The sequence below is a fragment of the Microchirus variegatus genome (genome assembly GCF_963457635.1).
Source record: "Microchirus variegatus genome assembly, chromosome: 4".
Classification (NCBI taxonomy): Eukaryota; Metazoa; Chordata; class Actinopteri; order Pleuronectiformes; family Soleidae; genus Microchirus; species Microchirus variegatus.
In genome coordinates this window covers 9,241,472-9,266,896 of record NC_139805.1, presented here as the reverse complement: position 1 = coordinate 9,266,896, position 25,425 = coordinate 9,241,472, and the positions used below count along the sequence as shown (strand labels likewise).

General features: G+C 40.7%; 1 protein-coding gene across 1 annotated transcript in view; it reads left to right on the top strand.

The window, feature by feature from the left end:
• Positions 1-25,425, top strand: part of nek7 (NIMA-related kinase 7) — a 59,713-nt gene that overhangs the window by 27,740 nt on the left and 6,548 nt on the right. Inside the window, exons 3-8 of the mRNA XM_083887514.1 lie at positions 1,584-1,724; positions 3,457-3,519; positions 7,617-7,727; positions 10,778-10,886; positions 13,388-13,495; positions 19,424-19,518. Of these exons, the coding sequence (XP_083743640.1) occupies positions 1,584-1,724; positions 3,457-3,519; positions 7,617-7,727; positions 10,778-10,886; positions 13,388-13,495; positions 19,424-19,518 (627 nt within the window). The remainder of the gene's footprint in view (positions 1-1,583; positions 1,725-3,456; positions 3,520-7,616; positions 7,728-10,777; positions 10,887-13,387; positions 13,496-19,423; positions 19,519-25,425) is intronic.

Genomic DNA, 25,425 nt, shown 5'->3' with positions numbered 1-25,425 from the left:
AGTCTGTAGTTTCCTCTCTGGGTTTTAGTGAGATGTAATTAATTAGTTAATTTTCACTGAATCAAAATCAATTTCTTTCCCCTTGGTAGTGAGTAGACTACTGAATAATACTGGATGGCCTCTGGTCCTTCAGTGATAACTCTGTGGAACACAAGTGAAGTGAACAAGTGTGATGACACTACTTCCTTGTGTGTTTTGGTGGTGTAGAGGTTAAATGTTGACCTTCTCCACCTCTTCGTCTTCCTTCTGTCTGTCCGAAGCCACTTGCCCGTGAGCTGCTCCCACAGCCACATTGGCAGAGGCGTTGGCGACATGTGGCATTCTGATATCTGTCACCCTCTGTTCGCACCCACCGACGCCTTGTACAAGTTTACCAAATGGCTGTAAAGGTCATGCAGCCTGCTCAGTAATTTTTCTGTCCTCTGTCATCATATCCAAGGGGCTCATTCTAGTTTTGATTTTTTGGTTTTTATTGTACAGTGTCTCAGCCTGCTTAGCCAATTTTGTGGTGTTGAGGAATCTTGTAGTCTGTGGTTCACTGTCGGACTGTCAGGGGGGAAATGGGAGACACGTTCTCTGTTTACTTAGTACCAGGTAACTTGAGCCACAGAACAACAGCCATAAAGCCAGGGGTGATAATTTGGGTTTGGGTTTTTTAGTTTAATTAATGACATTGTAACACAATTAATTCACTTATAAAAGTAAGATAAGAAAAAAAAATTAGTGGTTAAGAACTGGTGCTAAAAAGTCTTGTCAACCGCTGCAATTTATATATTTTATTTTTTGTTGGCAATGTAAATAAGAGAAACATGACGTTCCCTCCACCCGTGTGTTGTTTTGGTGAAGTGGTGTGATGCTGCCGGTGAATATGTGCACGTTCCTCAGGACCTTTGATAGCGTGACACATCAGCCCGATTCCAGTCAAATCATGAGAAGCCTACAGCAGCCTCTCAGCAAAACAAACTACAGAAGCTAGGCCTCTAAAGTTTCACCCACATCCTTCAGCTTTCATCCTTTCCTCTCTCAGTAATCTGGAGATAGTTGCACTTCAATGGTAAACACACAGTCACATTATGCCATCAGCTAAACCATTTAAACTGTGATGGTTGTCTAGGGCTGCAGCCAGTCTCTGCTCTGCTAACATATCCTGCAATCTTTAGACTATGAGAGGACATAAGTACCAGAGGAGAACTGGCACTCTGTGTAAGTGTGTTTGTGTGCACACAAGTGCCTGGCTTTTGCTGGAGGTGTGATCATGATTGATTGTTCAACATGATTGAACCAGAACAATCACACGGCACATGCTGTTGGGTAAAATGGATTAGCCTGCCCTAATATTGAATAGGTAAAATCATTGTGATTAAATGTGTTACATTGCAATAATGAGTAAGTGTAAAATGAGAAATTGAGAAATTGTTACATTAATAAAGAGCTAATTAGTTCTAATGAAGAGATCACCATGCTGCAGGACTGAAGCGTGTATTGTGCCTTTTCTCAGTTTCAACATTGCTTCGCTGCTAATGCATGTATGTGTATGAATATTTTAAAGTCTCTCTTTTTTTTTTTATTTCTTTTTTTTACAGAAACCATTGCAGCCAGACATGGGTCATAATTCGCTGGCTAACTTCCAGATTGAGAAGAAGATTGGCCGTGGACAGTTCAGTGAGGTGTACCGGGCGAGGTATCTGCTAGACAACACATCAGTGGCTCTGAAGAAGGTTCAGGTAATGCACAGCAAACACATTATTTCAAAAAGCAAAGTGCAACCATTGTTTTCTACAAAAGTGACACTGTTTTTGTGTCCAACAAACCTCTAACAATCTCTCTCTAATAATCATTATGCTGGATGTAGAGATAGACATATAGGTTTTTTCAGGGCCGATACCAATTATTATTAGTAGTCAAGGAGGCTGATAACCGATATTCGGAGCCGATATTCATCTCCAGTGAAAGTGAAAATATTATCAAAATTTTTAATAATACAAATACCAACACTTAACTTTGTTGAAATGCCTTTAAATGCCATATGTTTATTACTTAAACAAATAAATAGCTCCCTTAAGTTTTCTACAGTAAATAAAGTTTTCCAAAATTTCAATATAACTGTAATATTATTAATTATTATTGTATTTACTTATCTTTGTTTTAAGTTCAAACAAAAACAAAAAGTGCAGGGAGTTCCCAGGGTCAGCAGCATTTATTACAAAGTTAACAGAAATTTTAAATTAATAATTTAATAATTTGATCTCTTATCAGCCTTTGGGTTAAAAAAAAAGCTGATTCCGATTTGCGTCCAATATCGAGGCCAATAATTGGCCTATCCCTAGTGCCATAGGGCATAGAAAGTTAACCACTTTGATAGTGAAAAACCTCCACATTAGATCCTCAGGAGCAGGATCCGACAGAGCCGCCTTCAGAGCCAATCAGCGCTATGCATGCAAATGTTGAACTGAAAAAAGGAAGTTTGAAGTAGCACCGTCTTCGTAGAAGTCTGCTGTGTGCAAGCATCTGTTATGCAGCGCAGTGAAGTTGGTTCGAAGTTCGATATTCGACAGACACTCGCTCTATAGCGCCACCCAGAGCAAGCGTCAACACCCGTCTCTTTCACTTGGAGCAGCATTTGTAGTTGTAGTTTCTGTGAGTGGGTTAAAATCTTGTTTATTTTTATTAGATAGCATTACATTTTATTTTTAATTTGTGTGGTTTTATGTTTGCTGTTCAATTAGATCTGATAGAGCGCTTTTATTTAAATAAAGTTTGTGGTTTGATTTTATCTGTGCTTTTAAATATTTTTACAATGTAATATTGCTTTTGCTAGTTGGAGCAGTTTTATATTAAGATATCGAAGCTGTACCTTTACCGTGGCCCAAAAACCATGATACATACTGAACCGTATCCCTACTCCACATACATGCTTTGTATTTGTATTTTTTTATTATTGTTGTGATGAGGTGTAATAGGCATGTGAAGGTTAATCTCCCCACCCAAATACTACTACTAATAATAATAATTACTAAAAGCTATTTATACAGTACTTTTCTTAACAAATGTTACAAAGTGCTTAACAGTCCAGTCAAGCCTAATGAAACATTACAAGGCATCTTGAAGGAAAGCACAAGGCAACAGTGCATTCAGTATTCACCGACTTACCCACATGTACACAAAACCCGGATGTTATCCTGCTGTGAGAAAGTATTTATGCACACGCACACACACAGCTTATACAGTGATATGCGCATGTTACTCAGATGTGAAACACCTGTAGTCACTCTAACGCCACTGTCTAGATAACAGCAACAATGTTTTCTGTTAAGTGATTTTTTTTTCTACTCTTCTTTCTCTCCACCATTGGGTCCACATCCATCTTACCATTTCTTGAACATGTCATAATCTCTCTCCCTCTCTCTCTCTCTCTCTCTCTTTCTCCCTCTCTTATCCCTTTTGATCTCTTGATAGATATTCGACTTGATGGATGCCAAAGCTCGGCAAGATTGCATCAAAGAGATAGATCTCCTTAAGGTAAAGATCCAGAGAGGAGGGAGACAGCGCCATGCGCTGTGCTCTGTTCTCTTAAGGTGCCTCAGCTGAGACCCTCCACTACAGGAAAACAATTGATCTGCACCAGACGGCATGGATGTGTGTAATGTGTGTGTGGGCGCATGCACGCTTCCTTGCATGATATGAATGCAGAGATATGTTTTTTTTTGTATTTGTGCACACAAGTTAAAAAGTGAATGAATTTGTGTGTGTGTGTGAGAGACTCCAGTTGGTGTGTATTATGAGCAGCAGTGCTACATCCCTCCAGGCTCACATTGACTTCTTTTTTAATGCCAAAACTATTGTTTTTTATCTTTTTGTCATGTTTAAAGCTGGGCAACAGAGCACCAACATGGAAATTTAGCAGCCTCCCTCATGTGATTCTTGATGTTTTGCCTCCCCCTCTCCTCATATTTCTTGTACTTTTTTTTTTTTCCCCATTGAAGAGGTTTCATTTATCAACCAATCCTAAATGTGTCAGCCGGGATGCTCTCAAATACTAATGAACAACTAATGACAGCTTCAGTATTTTTCTGTCTGAAAGATTGTAGATGTGTGTCAAAGTGGTATGTGTTCTTGGTTTGATTGTGTGCATCCAGACATCCCTCATAGCGCTTTACTGCATATATGCAACCTCTCAGTGTGTGTGCGTGTGTGCACTGCAGGGAGTTTGTGCACAAATGTGTGCTCACACGTACACATTAGTGAGAACAAGAAAACAAAACCAATTAGTTTGTGCCACTCAAACACTTGAGTGTAGCCCCTGGGGCTCTTTGGACCAATCAAAGATAGCGATACTCGGATGCAGGGGAGACCCTGTAGAGTGCTGTAATCTGAGTCGCACGTCATTGGCTTGACGACGTTCGACAGCCCAGTTTGCCTGGGTCTGTCTCCCTGACCCCCTAAGATGTGTAAGGGCTGAGTTGAATGTAGCCCTCTGCCAGGGCCTGTGACCACATCTCTTTTATCTGTCTCCTACATTTTGTCTCTTCTCCATCATTTCTCTTTTGGTTGCTCCTATCTCTTCTTTCTGTACCTTACTCGCACAATTTCTCTGTAGCCCCGCTTTTACCTTCTCTCTCGCCCCCTCTCACAGCTTTTTGTTCCCTTCTTTTTGTCCTGTAAACTCATTAGTAGTGAACATGGAAGTTATGCTTGATCCTGTGCTGCCCAGCCAGCCCTGTAATAAAGGGCTGAGTATGAGAGGGAGCGAGAGAGAGAGACGGTCCTTCTGCCTTATCCACGCTAGACAGGCCAACAGGAGACACAGCCAAATCAGAATAATGAGAAGCACACTGGCATGGGCTGACTGGAATGACACACACACACACACACACACACACACACACACACACACACACACACACACACACACACACACACACACACACACACACACACACACACACACACACACACACACACACACACACACACACACACACACACACACACAGGCACTGGCATACATGCACACACTCTCAGTCATGGCCTTTCAACAGTCTGCCTATTTGTTTGTTTGTCTGTCTGTGTTTGCGTCTGCTCATTCATCTGTGTTTTCCCGTTCTGGCATGACGATTTCAACTTGAGAATCTCACTTCTCACTCTGTCCTTTTGTCTAAACCCTTGCTGATAGGAATGTTGGTTGCAGAAAATAGCCTGCTCCCTGCCAATCTGCTACTTTCACCATTCTTCAAATCCCACAGCTGTGTATTCCTCCCGCTTGTGGGTATCAAGACTGGATTGTGTTCTAAAGACTAATGATCTGCCCTAATTAGAAGAGCTGAAGAGCTGTAATGATATCTGTGTGCTTGCTTCTTTGTGTTTTGTGTGTTGCATGTCTGTGTGCCTTTGTGTTACTTCTTACTACTTATTTCTGTCTGAACCTTATCCAAATCCAAGAAAGTAGTAACCAACGACCTGAACAAGCATTTTGTTTTTGTCTGAACCTGACCTGGGTTCAGACAGCTGCAATTAATGTCAGTTGAAGCACAGTGTTATTCTGTCATGAAATTGTTGTTATCATTGTCGCACCATGATTACGTGTGTTTGCACCTTGTAAATAACAGTCCGATAGCATTGTTTTATGTGGGCTACAAGTAGATTGTTTTAACACATTTATCAAATATGCCGTTGTTTGGATAACATGACGGAACAGGACCTGACCATCGTTTCTAGGTTTTTGTTCGAACTCGGGTCGGGTATCCAGCCTCTAGCGTGCATGCCTGGATTCTGCATATGATTAGATTATACAAGTGGTGTACTGACAAACCCAAGAACTGGCAGCAAGCAGCTTCATTTAATATGACACACACACACACACACACACACACACACACACACACTGTAAATTAATTTCTTTAGGTCTGTTTGTGCAGTGCTGCATGTTTCTGTTGCATGTTACATGTGTATTTACTGTCTTTTTCTATTAACCAAGATTCCATCCATACTTGCATACTGCACAGTTATTGATTTCTGCTGCCGATGGATAACAGAAGCTTCTGTCTATGCATTTTCCTTACCTCAAGTGCACTAGATCACCAGCTCTACATGAGCATGTCATTTTCTTTCATAGCTTTAACCCAATTTATTATCCTGGTTAATTTTGCATCATCAGATTGCATTAGTCAGTGTGTTGTTCTTTGAAACACATCACCAGCTCACCAAATATATCGCACAGTCTTGCATGATTAAGTAATTACACACACTGGTGGGTCTCAGCCAGCATGTGTAATTACATAATCAAGCAAGTCTCAATGTGATATTTCCCAGTGAGTGATTGTAGTGCAGTGGGATCATTTACATAAACATCTGCACGTGAACATATCTCTTCATTTCTCTGCATCCTCTGCCTCAGGTTCAAGTTGCAGAAGAGGAGTGGGTTGGGTTGGGTGGAGGAGGGGACTTGTCATCACTCCCTGGCTGTGCTACCGTGTGGATCTGTGCAGAACTGCCACTCGGAGCCAAAAATACATATGGCAAGAGAGAATAAGGGAGGGTGAGGGAAAGATGGAGGCATGAGAAGGGGAGAACGAATGGAAAAGAGGACTGTGGAGGGATGAAGAGATGGAGTGGAGAGTGTAGTGTAGCGTAGTGTACTGTACTGTGCTCTCCTTTCCCCTCTTGTCTGGATCATCCAGAGCATGAACATTTCTTTAATCACAGCAGAGAGGAGCCGAGTGGAGGATGCTGTCACAACGCTCCGTCTGCTTGCATCACGGGCCCCATCTACTCAACATCGCCACGCCACATAGCTCTACACCTCCAACTCTCCACATATCACCCCCCACCACCACACACACCTTCTTCACCTTATCCTGCTGTTCGTTGTTCCCCCCTCACCTTTGTTCTCTTTCCTTACCTCGTCACCCTTCCCAGTTCTGTCTCCCATCATTCCTTTTGCTTGTCTGTGTCACTGTGTCATTTGTTTCTTTTCCTTCATTGCACCTCACTCCCACCCTCCTCCTTTTCTCTTCCTGCTCTGGATGGATAGAGGCTTTGTGCTTACTACAGGGAATGCTGCTCTCCCTTATTGGCCAACCAACAGGAAGGAATCTCTGAGAGAGATGAACCCAGGATGCTTGTTTTTCTGCCATCCATGTCAGCCTGTCAGGGATGTGTGTTTGTGCACGCTTGTGTGTGTGTGTGTGTGTGTGTGTGTGTCACACATGGGTTGTTGTCATAACAGACAGAGGGTTGTTGTGACATGTCACCCAGCTTTGTCACACTTGTGGACAAAAGCGTCTCATTAGGTCCTTGTACCAAAAATTGATTTAACTGTTTTATTTTAATTGGTGGTGAAAGTATAGCTGATTGCATGACTCACGGAACAAACCTCTGTTATTTATCAGCTGGTAGGTTGTTTTGATCTAGGTTGTCTAACTAGTTTTAAAAAAAAACATACTGCTATCTATAGCCTGGGAAGCGTACAAGGAAGGATTTTGACTCTTGGTTTAGGATGTATGACCAAGGAAGGACAGTCTTAATGTGACAAGTGTCACCAACATGTCTTTTGCTTGCTTTTTCTTTCTCTCTCTGACATATTTGGTCTGATTTGTTTTCTTCTCTCCCTTCTGCAGCAATTGAACCATCCCAATGTGATAAAGTACCATGCATCTTTTATTGAGGACAATGAGCTAAACATAGTCCTGGAGTTAGCGGACGCTGGGGACCTCTCACGTATGATCAAGGTAAGGAAATCAGCACAACAGCTGCCTTGTGAGCTCATATGTTTGTCTGTGCATCTGAAGGAGCAGTTGATTGGTTTGTGACTGTGGGGTTATGAAAAAAAAAAATCAGGAACACTAACCACACATAAAACTAACATGACTATGTAAAAATACATAACACTTTTGATCTAATGTAAGGAACAATTCGGGAACCAACTTTGACACTTGTTACTTTGCTTTTATGGATTGTGAGTCCAGCTGCGAGAGCCTCGTTTTTATTTACTTACTTAACCCGTAAGCAATCCAAAACTGCTTTAATATCATGTGGAAGTTGGATAAGAGATTTTAATGCATCCGGGCCTTGGGGGGCATTATTCAACAACAATAAAAGCTTGTCTGACATTGCATCTCACATTTGGTGTCGGAGAGAAATATGGACGCTACAAACTGCTGACGTGGATGGACGGTGGCAGGGGGTCTGTGGTTTGTGGCTGTTACAGGCATTTAAATACCTGGACACTGAGTCTCTCTGAATCATTCAGTCCACAATGAAACCAAAACCAGCCATTATAAGGCCTCCTGCCACCTCCTTTACTCATAATAGGTGACATGTGCCTCAACTGTGAAGGGGAAGCTGTTAAAAAATCTAGCTGTGATTAATTATTCTGAACTTCCAGCATGTTTTGTATGTGGGGTTATAAAAGAAATACTGAGCATAGCTTATCTGGCTTTAATCTTAAATTGTCCTCATATCTTTTACATGCAAGAGAAGTGCTATCAGTGGAAATATTTTAATAGAATTTAACAGATTTGGAAATTAATGTATTTTCTTACCTAAGCAACACACTTTTAAATAAAGTACAAAATATGTGGCTGTGAACCACATAGGTGTGTCAAGTTTGACCTTAATCTTATAGATTTTAAGTCAAGGGATTTGCAGTAGATTTTTGAGCAGGTGAAGGAACATGGTCGTTCAAAAAATGGTTTGTGATTAGGTCCCAATCTTACCGTTATTTGTCTTCGAGTTGGACTAAATCCCAAGTTATTATAAAAACCTGCCAGTATAGCAAATTAGTGGTGTGCATGTAAAAATCCCGCTCTTCTCCCATGCATAAATGATGCCGTGGTGTTTTATCGGCTCAGCTCGACAAGCTGTTTGCAGTCATACTGAGCAGCTCCACATCAGCATAGTTCAACACAGCAAATTAGGAGAGGCGAGGATTAGTGGTACAAGAGAGTGAACATGACAGGCTTGGCACACACACACATGTGCTCTGTTATACATCCAATTCAGATGCACACCCTTATGCACTCTGTATACATACTGTACAATACATATGCCATGCCATGTAGGCCAAGTATGATTCAGAACCAGAGATTCACGCTCATTATGTTCCGAGATGCATTTTAAGATGTAACATGGCAGTGTGAAGAGGTGAGATAACAAACCACTGAGCACCACTGCCATCCCAGTCAGGATATTGAGAATGCTTGGAGAATTCTGACAGTGTCCTCTCTGTATTTTGCTGCTAACAACAGCACCGTGTCGTCTCTTGCACCATTCCAAATTATTTTATTTTTAATGTAATGGTGGCACTCCAGGTGTTTGCTGGGGCTTAGCCACCACCGTTTTGACTCTAAAGTGAAGTAAACAGATTTGTACAGTTTTCCATATGTAAAACAGACTGCCCCTCCAATGCATGAATTTAACATTTTTTATTCTTTTTGATTTCTCCTCTTCAATGCTGCTCTCTCTTCCTTCATTCTCCATTACTCTCTCTGTCTCGGACCATCTCAGAATTCAAATGAAATCAAATGGTCCTTGATTTGCATGCACTTACAGAATATTGCATGTGCAGTGTTTGCTGTTAAAGGCATGGAGAGGAGGGTGGTGGTGGTGGTAGCGTTGGTGGGCGTCTATGTGCTCCCCCATTGACATCAAACAGTTCTCTGATATGGAAATGGGAGGGCAAGGGAAGAATGGCTCCTTGCTGACGCTTTGTTTCGATGTAGGCCAAGGTCTATCCCTCCATCTCTCCATCTATCTATATCCCTCTCTTTCACGCACACCTTACTTCATTACCTCATTTTCTGCATTTCTTAACACCATCTACATCCTTAACCTCCTTCCACTGCATTCATAATATGTGCTTACTTCTTCCATCTCCCTCTTTCTATTCTCCCAACACTGCTCTTTTTCTTTCTTAGATTGTTTAGTGGATTTATGAAACAGATATGGGATAATCTTGTCCTTTCTCCCACTTGACCCTTGAAAGTACAAGAGAAATTTCTATTCTCTTTCAGTAGTAGATGGAAGTTGATCTATTATAAGTTTTACCTACGCTAAATGTTTATATACAGTAATTGCCTTGTTTGTAGTCGTATCGTAGCTGCTTTTTTATCTTGCATTGAATCCTGTTGATAGCCAAATTTCTTACATGTTCTTTGTCTTAGACACTGCTGTATGAAGAAGAGTTTATAATCAATTGTTGATTTTAAGTCTTTCAAGATCAAGTTGATCAAGCTGAGGTTCTGTCATCACTGTGGCTTTTTTGGAGAGGGACCAGAGTCTTCGATGATGCTGAACAACTCTGTCTAGCCCTCCAAAATAAAAATAAAAAATAAATCAAAAAAAAATACACCAAAAAGCAAATTAAACCACTGTGCCACTGAAAGCTGTACTTAACAAAAGAGCTGTGTGCCAGATGGGAAACTTTTGGAAGGAACCACAAATTTCTTCTCTCTGTTCTTAGGAATGCATGTGCTTTTCATTGTAGGTCATAGAGAAAATGAGATGGTACTTGGTTAGGCAAGGGATTGACCGAGAGGAGAGTGGTCTGGGTTGCATTAAGAGTGGAGTCACAGGACCTGGGTACTGAGGCCGGGGATGGATGCGACATAAAAACACTCAGACATTAAGCCTTTGCTACGATCTTTAAATTGTTTTCTGTGCCTCACATGACCTTTTTCCATTCCTATTAAAGTATTTTATGTGTTTTTTTCTCTCAGGTATGCTAAAGTTACTTTGCTTTTTTTCTCTCCTCTCTCTCCCTCTTGCATTTACTTTACAGCACTTTAAGAAGCAACGGAGGCTTATCCCGGAGAGAACGGTGTGGAAGTACTTTGTCCAACTCTGCAGTGCCCTCGAACATATGCACTCTCGGAGAGTCATGCACAGAGGTATTAACTTAAGCACACACACGCTGAAAATAACCACGCTCCCTCACATCAATACAGACATGAAATTGGCTTATTTATTATCAGCAAATGTATGGAATCTTAAATGTGCATTAGATTGTGCTCATAATGTGAGCCTCCATGAATGATTTAAAACCTTTTAGAGTCGTATTGGATGATAAATTAGATGGATACAATCAAGTTCTCAGATCTCATTTCCTGTCAATGTCCTGTCATAGTACCTAGGAAAAGCAGTAGAATGTTTTTCTTTTCTATCAAATGAAGTTAAGCAAACCACAGATAGAGATAGTATCAGTTAGAGGGTTTACCAAATCTGTTACAAATGAACCCTTGAAAAATACATGTTGTGTTGTATTTAATATATACTGTGGAGTCTGCAGGTTCAATAAGTTTAATTAGCAAACTTCTCACATGAAGCTAACTTAAATGTGGTCCTGTTCATTCATTTATTCATTTATTTATTTTTCAATATTCAAACCTGAACATCAAAGTATATACTTAATCACGTTTTATTCTTAATGACAACATGCACTAAAGCTAGAGCATGGACTCTAAATCAGAGTATCAGAGATGTGTTTGGCAGTCCTCTTAAGAGCTCCCAGTGATGTCATAGGACACTTGTCAATCCAAAACTTCTTAACCTTCTTTTGTCTTCTTGTAGTTCTCATATTTGTTTGTATATTAGTGGTCACTGTCCTGCTGCTGTATGAATCCTTAACACCATTGATACAATAGAGGGTGTCGCATATGTCTGAAGAATGAAGTGGCACTTCTATTTGCTCGTGGTGTAGGCACTGCAGTGCAATTGTCCCTCTCCAGAGTCCACAAAACACCCCCAGACTCCATGTTTCACTGTCACTGTTAAACTGCACTGTGGTGTAATTCTCACTCCTGCTACATATGCACAATTCTGCCATGAATCTCAAACGTAAATATGACATTTCTTCCGGCCATTTTGGAGTGATGGTAACTCTTTAGCCCAAAACAAAATATTTGGCTTTGTTTTCCTGTATGTGCAGTGATTCTGAAACTGCTACTCATTAGAGTTAGACCAATAACTGGGACAGATGATTAACTGGGCCAATTTTTCATCTTCTTTTATTATTCAACATTGGATGATTATTTATTCATGTGTTTACACATTTTTGTTGATTGCTTTATTTTTTTTATACAAAAGTTTATTTGACCAAGTTTTTTTTTTTGACTACCTGTTTATACTAATGTAGCTAATATTTATTTAGTATATGCAGTATTGCTATTCAAAATATGCAGATGCTGGATGGTGTAGAGACAAAATGCACTTTGGAGAGACATGCCATGTTGTGTAAGCAATATGTGTATGATCTGTTGTTATTAGATAGTTATATTTAATCAGGTGGAACAAAAAAGAAGCAGAAGAATATATTATATATCAGCATCGGCTACCCTGATTTCTAAAGATCAGTATCAGCCATAGAAAAACAATATTAGTCAGCTTCACTTCTCTGTGAGACTGCAAGAATTTACTTTATTTTATTTTATACTTTATGATTTCAAGATTTTAAATTAAATCATGCATGTATATTAAAATGTTGTCCATTGATCTTCTTTGATGTATTCCTAAATGCATTATTCTTAGGACAAATGAATAATTGTACTGGCACTTTTTAGAAGATGCATGTATTTTTGTTGCTATTTTTATTGCACGCTCTTGAATGCCTAGTAAACAGAATGATTTGCACAATGCTCGGACTTAAGTCCACTCCAGAAAATAAAAAAAGAGTGAAAACAGCACATTAAATCAGTGTTTCACGATGGGCTTTCTTTTTTGTGTGAGGACCTCGTTGCATATGACAGAAAGCTTAAGTGTAGCTGTTAAACAACACATAGACCAGAGAGCACAGTGTTTATGGCCCCACATGCTTTCAATAGGGCTTAGTCAAATCAAGTCCCAGATTCATGTACATAGTCGCACACGCTCACGCACACGCTCACGCACACGCACACACACACACACACACACACACACACACACACACACACACACACACACACACACACACACACACACACACACAGAGCTACAGGTGATGTACTTCCGTTGGACTGAGTTTGATTAGGGTTCAGGGACACTAATGAACTCTGAGCTCTGGGTTTTAATGACCACTTAACAGAGACCGCCTATTCAAAAGCTGCTCGCATTTATGCAGGAGCAGTAAATTTCAAAGACTGTTGCGGGACACATTAACATTACGTTAAAAAAAACAACAGAAATGGGTTGCTAATGTCCACATTAAATTAAATGAATATTTTCGATTATTCGGTAATGGTCTTTCGGGGTGAAATTGACATGCAGTGTTTTTGTTTAATATCATACTCCTACCACAGGTGATGCTGCCTCTGAGAGTCTCATTTGCAGCATTTATATTAGTTACTTCACGCTCGGCAGAGTTCATTAAAACCTTGCTTTTCACTTTTACTGACTCCTCTCTCCTCTTCTCCAGATATCAAGCCAGCCAATGTTTTCATCACAGCCACCGGAGTAGTGAAATTAGGAGACTTGGGTCTGGGACGATTCTTCAGCTCCAAAACAACCGCAGCTCACTCCCTAGGTATTGCACAAACGTCTACACACACACACACACATGCACACAAAGCAGGCCCCAGTAATCACCCAGTGTTGGATGTGTTTCATTAGGCATGGTGAGCCCAGAGCCATGTGTCATGTGTATGCTGCCTGGCCACGGCTGTGCCCAGCCCCTTCATAGGCCACTTAGCCACTTCCTGTTGCCTTGACTTTTAACCCCAACACAGATGAAGAGTGGGCAGAGGCAGTTGAAACACAGCTCTGATTGTGAATGTGTGCCATAAAACAAGCTGGCCAACTTTACAGTCGGGGCTATTGTTGGCATTGATGGGTGTGTTTGTCACTTGTCGGAAAAGAAATCATATAACACACCTTTTTTCACCCAAACGAGTAAGAATTGTTGCTCATATGTTGCTTTGACATGACAAAGAAATAGGTGTACTTCTTAACCTGTATGAACTGACAAACGGAATAGTACCACATGTTTAAATGCATTATTTAATGTTCAGGTTGTTTAGTGACTATAACAACTATCCTGTGAATCTTTTGGATTAAAGCGTCAGGAGGACAGTGAAATAAAACTTGATTATTCTCGATTTGAACAAAGAACATCCAGACATTTCTAGCTCTTTTAGCATTGTCTTCTCAGGGATAACATTAAGCTCATTTTCAGAAAACTCCAGGTTTAAGACAATTGTACACACTCTGCAGTGTTAAAAGCTTAACTTTTTGTCCTACCAGCCTTGCCGTTAACAAAACTGAAGTGGTGTTTGGCTGTGTTTAAGTAAGATTTGGTGACAATATGTTCAAATGTTTTCCAGTTCAAGCACATCCAGCAAGTTAAACGCGGTTTAAAATTATTTTAACCACCATTTTGAAAACTAACAAATTCTCTGGTGTAACAGTTTTTGGTTCAAGAACATTTTAAACTTTCTATAATTTTTTGCCTCACTTAAACTTAAATTTAGAAAAAACTTTGAAAATGTAGAAAAGTGAATCTCTTTAACAAATATACATGCTGTCATTCCCAATGTCAAGCTGTTATTACTGCAAACAGCTTGCTATTCTCAGCCCCTTTACAGCAGCAGCCCAGGCTTTTAAGTGTGAATCACATGATAAACTCAGCAGAAAGCCCCATCAACCGAGCAGCCTGAAGTTACAGCAGAGCAGAATGAAAGCGCCTGTGATTGCTCATTAAACGTTGAGTCCACAGCACCCTCTTTAGGCTGACAGAGGATATAGTCAGTGCCACAAGCAGGGAGGTCACCTGGAACTCCATATCATTAATGAAAGAAGTCAAAAGTGATTTGTTAGTCTACACTGATCACAGTGTCATATTCTGTCCTGTTCAGACTGAATTCCTGTCACATGCGGTTTAAGTAGATGCTTTTGATTGTTAACTGACGTAAAAGAAATCGGTCATCTGTTGCTATTAGTATGAAATAAATAAGAAGTGAGAAGTTATTTTTAATGATGCATTTAAGTTGTAAAAAAAACAAAAGGAAGATTTTTTTTTGTCACATTGGTGGAATATTTTCCTCAATGATCTTATTCTGGAGAACAGGTGCTGTCCCACAGTTAGCTTGATGTCTCAACAAGGGATTCATAGGGCATCACTGGCTTTCCCCTTGACATTTCTTACAGTGTGCTTCAAACATTAGATCTACTGTCTCTTCCTTTCCTTGTCATCCATCCTTCTGTCCTGCTGTTTTTTCTCTATCTTACTCGTTCTCCCCTCTTCCATCTGTCCCTCCCTCTGATTTCATGACTTCTAGTCAAAGAGAAAGGTGAAGGAGAAAGAGCGAAAAGGTGTGGGGGAAAAAATTAGTTTGGGGAATGGAGGACAGGACACACAGTGTGAAAGAGTACAAAGAGAGAGCAATGTGTCAGAAAAAGAAAGGAGCATAGGGAAACGAATGGGTGACAAAGAAACCAGAAAAAGAGAGATGCAGTCTGCTGGGTTCAAGAGAGGAATATATGACAGAAAGACACTGGAAAAAGAGGAGAAAAAAGAAAGCGGAGAGAAAGAAAAAAGTTTGGAGCAGAGTAAGAGGAGAGAATATGACAACATGACAGAAAAAGTGGAAGAGAAAAAGGAAAGCAAGAGTGAGAGAGGGCTAGAAAGGATGTGAGGCAGACTGTGTGTGTGTGTGTGTGTGTTTGTGTGCATTTGTGCTCACGCATGTGCTCGTATGCCCAATCGCGTGCCAGCGTGTGTCTGTAATGAGCTGAGCCACACAGCTGAACAGTGGAGCAGGGTGGTGGAGCTGAGATGGAGGTCCAGGCATACAGCCTGTCAGCTCATAGGCTTTCAACTCAGCCTGTACACACACACACACACACACACACACACACTGAGAGACGCACATAATGTCTCCTATATGGATGAATGTAGATATATATACACACACACAAACACATCCACGTAGTCTTGAATACATGCACACACACATACATGAAAGAGCTGATAATCATTCATTGGAGTCATCATCCTACACACGCCATACACAAGACAGAAATAAATAAAACCATGCAAAAGACACCCACTACATACTTCATGCTTTCCAGTGCTGAGGATTGCTATGCATGGCCATGGCATTTGATTAACTATTTAAAAAGAAAAAAAAAAGAACAATAGAAAATTTGTAACAGGAAAGCTAATGCAATCATTAGAGCAACGAGAGACTAGCCAATTGGCAGTAATAAGTAGTATAATATACCTGCAATTAACACCTGTAATGAGAAAGGTGTTAACGATTAGTACCAGGGGAAAGGCATAAGCATGGTAGCAGACTTTGGAGAGGCTGATGTTGGAAAATAATTATGAGTATTTCAACCTGTATTTATAGTGTATTTATATAGAGTTATCTTTTAAAGCCAAGAAGGCAAGTTGTGAACCAAAAGACTGGTAGGTCCAACAGCTAAAAAGGGAACGAGGGCTCGGCAGGACCTAAAGAAAACAGAGAGAAACGGAATTATTAGGGAAGAGAACATTTCCTGACTATGAGATCTAGTTGATGCTTTGTTAAAACATGAAGAAGTGGTGTTTTATTTGTTCTAACTCAGAATTAATCGGTAAATGAAGGTAGTTGCCGGCAAGGTATGCGACCAAAGTGCATATAGAAACTCTTATAGTTCAGACAGGAGTTGTATTGTGTGTTGCCCTGTTCATAGTCTAAACCTCAGCTGCACAAACATTACATTTTAAACACCTCACATGCAGTCCATTGGTAAATGCTATGTCAGTGACTGTATGGCATGTAAGTCAAACTGTTACATAAAACATGAGTTTGAAGAATAAAGTGTCATTCTAAAATTCAGTGATTTAGTGATTAAGCTACCTGGGGTGAGATGTCAGCAGTAACCCATCCCTATTTAAAACAGAAATAGAAAACTAGTCTTTAACCGTCTTTGAATGGTAAATTACAGCCTTTAGGTTTAAAAGAAATTACTGCAAGTCTCTGCAATTTAATCAATAAATGTATTTAAAAAGGCAGGATTTGGATAATTTTACATTTCATACAGCAGGAGCTTGAAAGAGTGTGTTCCTCACCACATCGCTTACCATGTTACACATAGAAAAGAGTGTTGTCACAGACATTAACAATAATGGAAATCAATCCGAACATGACTTTCAATTTATTTGCATGAATAAGTAATGCACCCTTAATTTAGCATTCTGAGGAAGCTGGAGCCCAGCACGGCTGCCTTTATTCATTTATTTTTAAAAAAGAAAAAAAGATTCAACTATTAACATAAGAGCAGCTCATTCTTTTTAATCAGCTAATAATGAATGTTATGGGAGCTTGTTCAGACCGTACCATGAGACCTTACAACGCACACACACACACACACACACACACACACACACACACACACACACACACACACACACACACACACACACACACACACACACACAAACAACAGTAGCAACCTGATGACCAATTAAAACAGCAATCCCCAGTCCCCTGTTTATTCTTGTACGTACTCTCTCTTTGCTTCTGGCTGTGCAGATGCTGAGTATTTTTGGAATGACAGGTAACACTTCATTATTTAAAACCGCACATTTAAGATAAAAGCGGGTTTTCTCAACCCAATTAGATGTGCACCAAAATTAAAATAGCTAGCTTTCAATTCACTTCCCATAGACTTCAAATCTAATAGCCCCTCTGTATTAGTTCTATTAATTGCAATTATGTTGGCTGAGGTTCCTCCAACCTGTTAATGGGCAGAATACTCAGGAGACAGAGAGAGAGAGAGACAGTGGGTCTTTTTCCCCTCAGTTTTACTGCTGGTTGATGTTTCCACTTAAGAGCTGTTTGTGTGTATCATAAATGCAACAACTACTAGTTGTTCTCTAAAATAGTCATACCTGCTCTAAAATATGCAAATCTAAATATAACTATGAGTCTAAGTCATAGTCACTTGGTATAAATGCATACAAGACTGTGGTTGGGTTATTAAACATTTGTTTATAGAAGTTCTCCCAAGATTTTCCTATACACCGTTTATACTGTACATATATAACACATCCCTTTGATTTCAGCCTTTTCAATTTAGTATGCATTGAAAACACATCTGTACTGCACATCAGTTACTTAAAGCGACACAATGTAGGATTTCAATACAAACGGTCCATCAACTTACACAAGATCAGATCAGTGCCACAAAGGAACTACAACATTTCTAATATTTTGAAAAATAAAACATTGTAATCATATTTGTGTAAAATGACAGGCAATTCTGCATTATTTTACTTAAACATATTTCACCTTCAGAATTAGGCAGTGTACTGTCTGATTGGACTGAAACCCTGAGGATTCCTCTGTAATACAGTACTAATACTAATAGAAACTGTTAGATGCTGGTTTAGATTACAAATTAATCAGGCTTTGGATTTTCCGTTGGAGTACAACTAGAAGATGTAGATTATTTTGATATTTAAACTACAAGACACACACCTACCAAAGCTACATGTAGTCAAATGCATCAGTGTTACTGATTGAGGTTGTACACCAGCTCAGCAGAGTCGCGTGTAGCTGTCTTCTTTTTTTATTTCATAAAGCCTTTAATGCACATGTTTGCCTAAGAGGACTTGGAGTCTGAAAGCTGCACAGCACCGGTTACAGGACTGGTAAAAATTTCCATCCTTTAAGCATATGTGATTAATATAAAACCTCTGCTGGATGTGCTCGATAGACTTTTACATGGGAAATCACAATAAACAGAAAGCAAATGAAAAAAGCAGCTGTCATATTCGGCTAAGAAAGTAGCAAATCTCCAAAGCTTCCTGCAGTGTTGTTATGGATGTGATGTTGAGCTGGGGTTCCTCTTTGTGTCCAGTTGGGTGAAGATCTGATTCTTTGGAGCTCCGCCAGTCGCCATGGTAGTTTGGGATTCTTGGGTTTCAAAACCAGAGCCAGAAACTGGCCAACCTTTAAGGCTCCACCACTGTTCCCTGGGCGTATTCACTGACTACTGTTTCAGATCATTACTGAACCCAGTAATCAAAAGTGATTTACGTGTATTTTGTGTGTGCATGTATGTCTGCTGTACATATGTATGCAAGTTTGTGGTACTTATTCAATTGCATGCACAGCATTGGTGTACATGATGATATCCAACCTTGTAAAATATCATCTTACTAAGAATTAACAGAGGCAGTCCACTTTCAAGTCTCCCTCTAGTTTTCTTTTTTGTGCTATTGCTAAAAAAAAATGGTGTGTATTGCAACCTCCGAATGTGTCACAGTTTGAGACGACACCTCTGTTCCTCACCCATTCCTCCGTACTGTGTGAGCTGTGTCAGTGATGCTGATGAACTGGGGAAGCAGGGGTTTGCAATGCAAAATGTTAACATTCACGTTCTCTTTTTGTCTTGTTCTCCTCTTCCGCATCTGTCTATCTCCTTCTGTCCCCCCTTCCCCTTCCCCCTTTTGTCTGTGTTCCAGTGGGTACTCCTTACTACATGTCACCAGAGAGGATACATGAAAACGGATACAACTTCAAATCTGACATCTGGTCGCTAGGATGCCTGCTCTATGAGGTAAACTATGAGAATGCGTGCACATACTGTCACCCTGCAGTCGACTGCAGGAGTGATGCGAGAACACAGTGGCTGAGTCACACAAACAAACAAACAAACAAACCTCAAACAAGTCTCACATATAATAGTCCTGTAAGAAAATGCATACAAATATTTATGCTTTTCCACACAATGAACATCACTTGCAATGCAAACTTGAATGAGGCTTTACTTCTTACAGTGTAGTAATTCAGAATATTAATATTATCACAAGTACAGTATATTTCTTTACCCCTTCTCCCTCATATTCCTTCCTTCATTGGTTTTCTTGGCAGACCTGAAGCCGCAAGACTCTTTGAATTAACGTTCTTTAGCCAAGGAACCTGCTAAATGTTGAAAAGCCGTTGAGTGAAGGGAACTGACATGACCATGTGTTTTAGATGAGGCGACCCAGTGACACTGACTAGTTTGATTAGTCGGGAGTAAAACACCACAGGGCTGTGGACCACACTGAGCAGAGACAAGCCTGGGAGGAGAACACAGCTCAGGGAACAAAGGGGAAACAGTGAGGAGCAGAATAATGATGGACATGAATGATAGCCGTCAATCTGATTTTTCACCTCGCCTGCCGTCGCATGCACTGAATACAAAAAGACGAGCACAAATTCAGAGGCAAACTGACGGCCGAGGAAACACCCACTTTTTTCCTCCTCTCTCCTCACTCCCCTGAGCTGCTGATCACTTGGGCTGCATTTCAGCGCCTCAGGCATAGAGGTGCTGATAACGTGAGGAAGAAGTTGGAGCTTAGCTTGCAGGTCATGGTTGCTCAGAGACCCACAGTCCTTCATGCTAATTAGATCCCCACAATGCACTGTGGAAGTGCGCTGCTGTGGCTGAGCACTGGTTGCTGTAGGTCACAATCTGCTTTTATAGTTTTTATGTGTGGTGAATGTGTTGCTACATACTGTATTCTGTTAATAAAAGCTGATTTATTTCTGTTGGTATCACAACTGTGTAACACAGGCATTGTGCATTTCTGTTTAAGTAAGGTCTTTTCCATATGGACAATTTTGCTTTAGTATTGATTGTATCAGGCGTAGATTGTTTGATTAATTATATGTGACATTTCGGCATAGAAACATCCAATAACCATAGCATTTCCCGTAGAATTCAGTGTTTCTGTTCATGTTTCTGCATCTCCATTTGGTAGCCTTCTAAAGATGCCATGGGCTTTACCCTTCTCTGTCTGTAACTTCCAGGACAAACCAAAGCTCTCACCATAAAGAACAGATGCCCAAACAAACATGACAAGACAACAATTCCCATGATCCTATGCTGCTTTCCGGTGTCATGAAAATAGGTCTTTTGTTGTTGTTTTGATTGTGAGACCCCTAACAGCAGAAATGACATGCTGTGTGTTTAAGGACATCAAACACTGACTTTGGTTGTGCATCATTTCTTCTGACATTATTTAAAAATGATGTTTTGGAAAGCCAAAAACATTGATCGTTACAATAACACTGCGTGTGCAGCTAAAACATTGATCATTTTATAGTTTCAGTGCAACGGTTGCCAGTTTATCTTTTATACTTTTTTCAGTCTTAGAAGAACTGCTGGGGGTGAGAGTCGTGGAACAATCTAGATCATGACGAGAAATGAGGAGAGCAAAGGAGAGAGAGCTCGAGAGCACTGAAAATGTTGAGAGAGACCTGTTGCTCCCTGTGGACGTCAAAAGACGGTGAATGAAGAAATTTCTAAAGAAAAGTTTATGAATCTAATATAGGAACAATCTTGTAGGCTGGAGCGGGAAGAGGGCATAGGCAGCACCCATCTTAAGAGAGAATGAAAAGAAAATAGGAGATGGAAGGTTCAACGGAGAGTGAGCAGAGGGGGGGAGAAGTGAAAGAGAAAAATAACAAAATAGCAAGAGCAGGGTTATAGATTGCTGGAGCGAAGAGAAAGATGGGGGGTGTTCATTCAGAGAGAACTTACTGTAGGTACAAGAACAGAGACAGAACTCAAACCATCAGGTCAAGGTGAGCCATGCAAGCAGCCTGTGGAGATAAAGATTTTACAGCCTTATTGTTACCAGAGGAGTGCTCACTGCTTCATGCATATTCTCTTTGAAGAACAGACCCTTGCTTTCCAACTTCTTGGTAAGAGGGCTCTGCTGTACGTTTGGTGTCAGGAAACTTACCTCTTTCTCTCCCAAACTCTCTCCTCCATTCCTCTTTGCTCTGTTCTCCTCCTCTCTGCTAGGTTCCCCACTGTATGCCTCCCCTTTCCTCACTTAACCTTCAGGCATAAGAAATTCACATAGAAATTCATCCTTGATCCCTTTGGTGCTCATTGATTTCACTCTGGACATACAGTAGGGGCTGAGCTTTTGTTTTTGTGTATGTGTGTGCGCGCAACCAATATGTGCGTGTATCCATGGGAGTTTGACTCCTTATGTGTGAAACGGCTCCATTTGAGGGAGCCTGCATTTTTCATGCTTGTGCCTGAGGGTTGGGTTAGGGTCCGAAGGGTCCATCTGTCAATACTTGGTCATTGTATCTGCGTCTGTCTTCATCTCGCATTCTGTTTGATCCCTTTCTCCTCGTGTCTAACCTCATTACATCACCTGACCCCTGCCCTGTGCTTCCTCACCTAAATGCTTTCACCGAGGTGAACAGGGATGCTGCACTCGTCAGGGTCGTCTCCTTCAGTGACCTGGAAACTATCTTAGTTTAGGCACATGTCAGTCAACAGGATTGGCGTCTCCTAGACGCCTCCTCTGTATGTAAACACAGATGCACTCACGCTCCTGTTTGTTTGTATACATTTGTTGTGGTTATATTAAGTTGAAACTTTTATGGGACTGTGTCACCTTCCTGGATGTAGCTCAGTCATCCATACCTCTTACTGTGCCTATGTCCCGTGCTTCCTGCCTCATTCCTGTTCCTCCCCTCTTGCTTTGCTGTTGCTTTTATGAGGCCCAGGACCATTGGGTTCTCTGAAGCTGGCTGTGCCTTTGGCTAGCGCTTTCTGACAGTTACAAGTCTGTTTAAAAAGTACAGTACGGTTTCATATGAAATGCACTTCTTTTTCGAGTTGTAAGAATAAAAGATTTGTAGATGGTGATGTTGTTAACAGAGCCAGTCTAGCCGTTACCCCTACTTAATTTAAAATAAACTGGCAGCACCTGGCACAGCTGCCAGTTTTAATAATTTAAGCCATAATAATTTTCTTCTTTTTTCACAATCCAGATACCAATATTATTACACACACATTTTTATCCCGTCTTCCCCAGAAGTTAAACTTAGTAGAAAAATGTGACTCCTTAAACTAATTTGAGCAACACCCATAAGAATCTGAACTCCCATTTTGAAGCCTTGAGATTTGCAATATGACCTGTGCCATGTTGAGGTTTTGCAGCTCAAAGTTTGCACACTTCTTACAGTCGAGCTCCTTTTGGATGATGCTACCTGTCAATCACACTGGTGTCCTCTCATATGTGCCTTGCTTTATTGTCTATTTTTGTTTCAATGGGAACGTAATTTACAAAATTGACATCTTGTTCTTTCGAAGAAGAGCTGAAACTGGCAATTGAGACCATCGGCTCCTCTGGAAAATCTTAACTGATGTTGTACATCAAGTGAGAAGTAGACGCTTTTTCCCATAGACTTCCAGCAGAGTCACCCCCCTGTGGCTGTTCAATCTATTATTACTCTGTGGTTAGCTTCAACCAGCAAACCGGAGAACTCCTTTTTTATATATACAGTCTATAGTATACTTTTAACTCATGTCTCTGTTCTTCTTTCTCTTCTCTTCTGTTCTTTCTTCCTTCCTTTTTCTGGCTGTTAAAGTAGAGGAGTGATGACTCCACTGGGTGTAGGTATATTTTTAATGACTGTCCCTACTTCGTAAATTATTGCCTTGATTAATATATCATCATAAAGCCACATGAAGGGCCAGTGAGAACATAAAAAAGTCATGCTTTCCTCACTTTTACCCTGAGAGAGAGAGAGTGTGTGTGTGTCTGAGAGAAGTAGAGAAACAAAGGGATGAACCATACACTTGTCCTGTAAGCGTGTGTTAGCATTTAGGTGTTTATTTTGATGTGGCATATGCCTTTAATTGTATGTGTGTTTATAATTGAGTGAGTGAGAACTTGTGTGAAGCCCTTTGGTCCCAGGCTGTACGGGCTCCAGGGATTAAGGAGGGTAGAGGGAGGGAGATGGGAGCCTCTAGCAGCTCTTTTTTTTTAATTGGTGTACAGGGAGAGAAACTGGATAGAGTGAGCTGGATCAGTGTTAATTAAACTCGAAAAAGACCCCATCCAGACCTTGTACATGGGCAAAGATGCTGGCTTAACATGCCTGGGCTGAGGAGGGCACAACCTGGCCAGCTGAGGATGAGAAACAAAGGCAGCGTGTATGTGTGTGTATGTGCGTTTGTCTGGGTGCGCGCACATTTGTCTGTAAGTGAGGATGTGGGTGTGTTTTGCCACCAGCAGCTCACACCCCTCAGCAGACAGCAGGCATGCGTATGCATTGTATGCCTTTCGAATATCAATGAAGCATACACGCACAGTCTCACATCCACACACCAGGGATGCAGAGGTCAGAGAGAGAGTCAATCATCTAACCCTGCGATGACACAGTCTGAAAAAAAGGTGTGTGTGTCTCTGTGTGTGTGTACATATATATATATGTGTGTGTGTGTGAGTGGTGAGAGCAGGGGGCCGGCAGCTGTCAGGGGCTAGGAGCAGCAGGCACTAATGAAGCAGATGAATAGTGCAAAAACTCCCAAATACAAACAGGACAGTTGACATTTTTCATCTGTCAAAAGCAGAAGATGCATGAAAATACGATGGGGTCTTGTTTAACCCTTTGCCTCCTGGAGTCTAAAGCTGGCTGAGTCTATTTCTGTCCCCCCCCCCCACCTCTCTCTTTCTCTCTTACTTACTGAGAAATGAATATTTTGGGGGGAAGCACTATCCAAAGCTAACACACAACATTAAAAAACACATACACACTGCCTCCTCTGTGATATCAAAGAGTTTAAATCAATTAGGAGTTTTTTCCCTCACTGTCTTATCCTAGACACTGAAGCAGACATTTACAGTGAGTAGTGAATATTTCTTATTTTTTTGCCAATGAGTTTTAAAGCTGTAAATGTGCAGTGTCGGAGTCCCTTAGTGCTAAATGTGAATCATGGGAATAATGAAGTCTCAAGTTTTTGTTAGGTCTGAAAATATGTGCAATCAAGTGTCATTTTCTTGCTAATTTAACTTGATTAACTTTGCTTGAGTTGAGTCAATCAATTTCTAATTGTTAATCTTGTGCTCTTCACGTGTCTTAGATACCACTAAGGTGGTAGATGCACTGTTCATGTGTGTTTATTTCTCCCTACCTGTAACCATTTGTCTCATCAACATAGAATAAAATCTGAACTCTTACAGATACGAGCCTTTGTTACTAATGGAAGTGCATCATTGCCGACACACACAGTAATAAGCATCTCCACACACAACTCATCACTGTCAACCACCTGCTGTGCCAGTCTCAATAGTAATCACTAGAGCGGAGGGAGGGGGGGTGTCCAAAGAAAGCAAGAGAGGGAAATCCTCTTTGCTTGCTGTTTGTGTTTTTTTTTTTTTTTACAGTATAAATGTGTGAAAATGTTTGATTAATAGAGGGGATGATGTCCAGAAGAGAGAAAGAGATTGCCCACTGGGATGCTGCTGTCATCCTGACTTCCCACCGGAAGCTGTGACAGACTCTGCCGACAGGGAACAACAACTTTTCAGTGACTATGAAAAATAACCCTTTTTACAAATTGGTGAAGTGATAGACAGTTTTTGCTCGGTGTCAGTCGGGTTACCTTCCCAGAAGGTAGATTCTGTGACTTGTGACAAGTGAGATGATGAAGAGGCTTATCGAC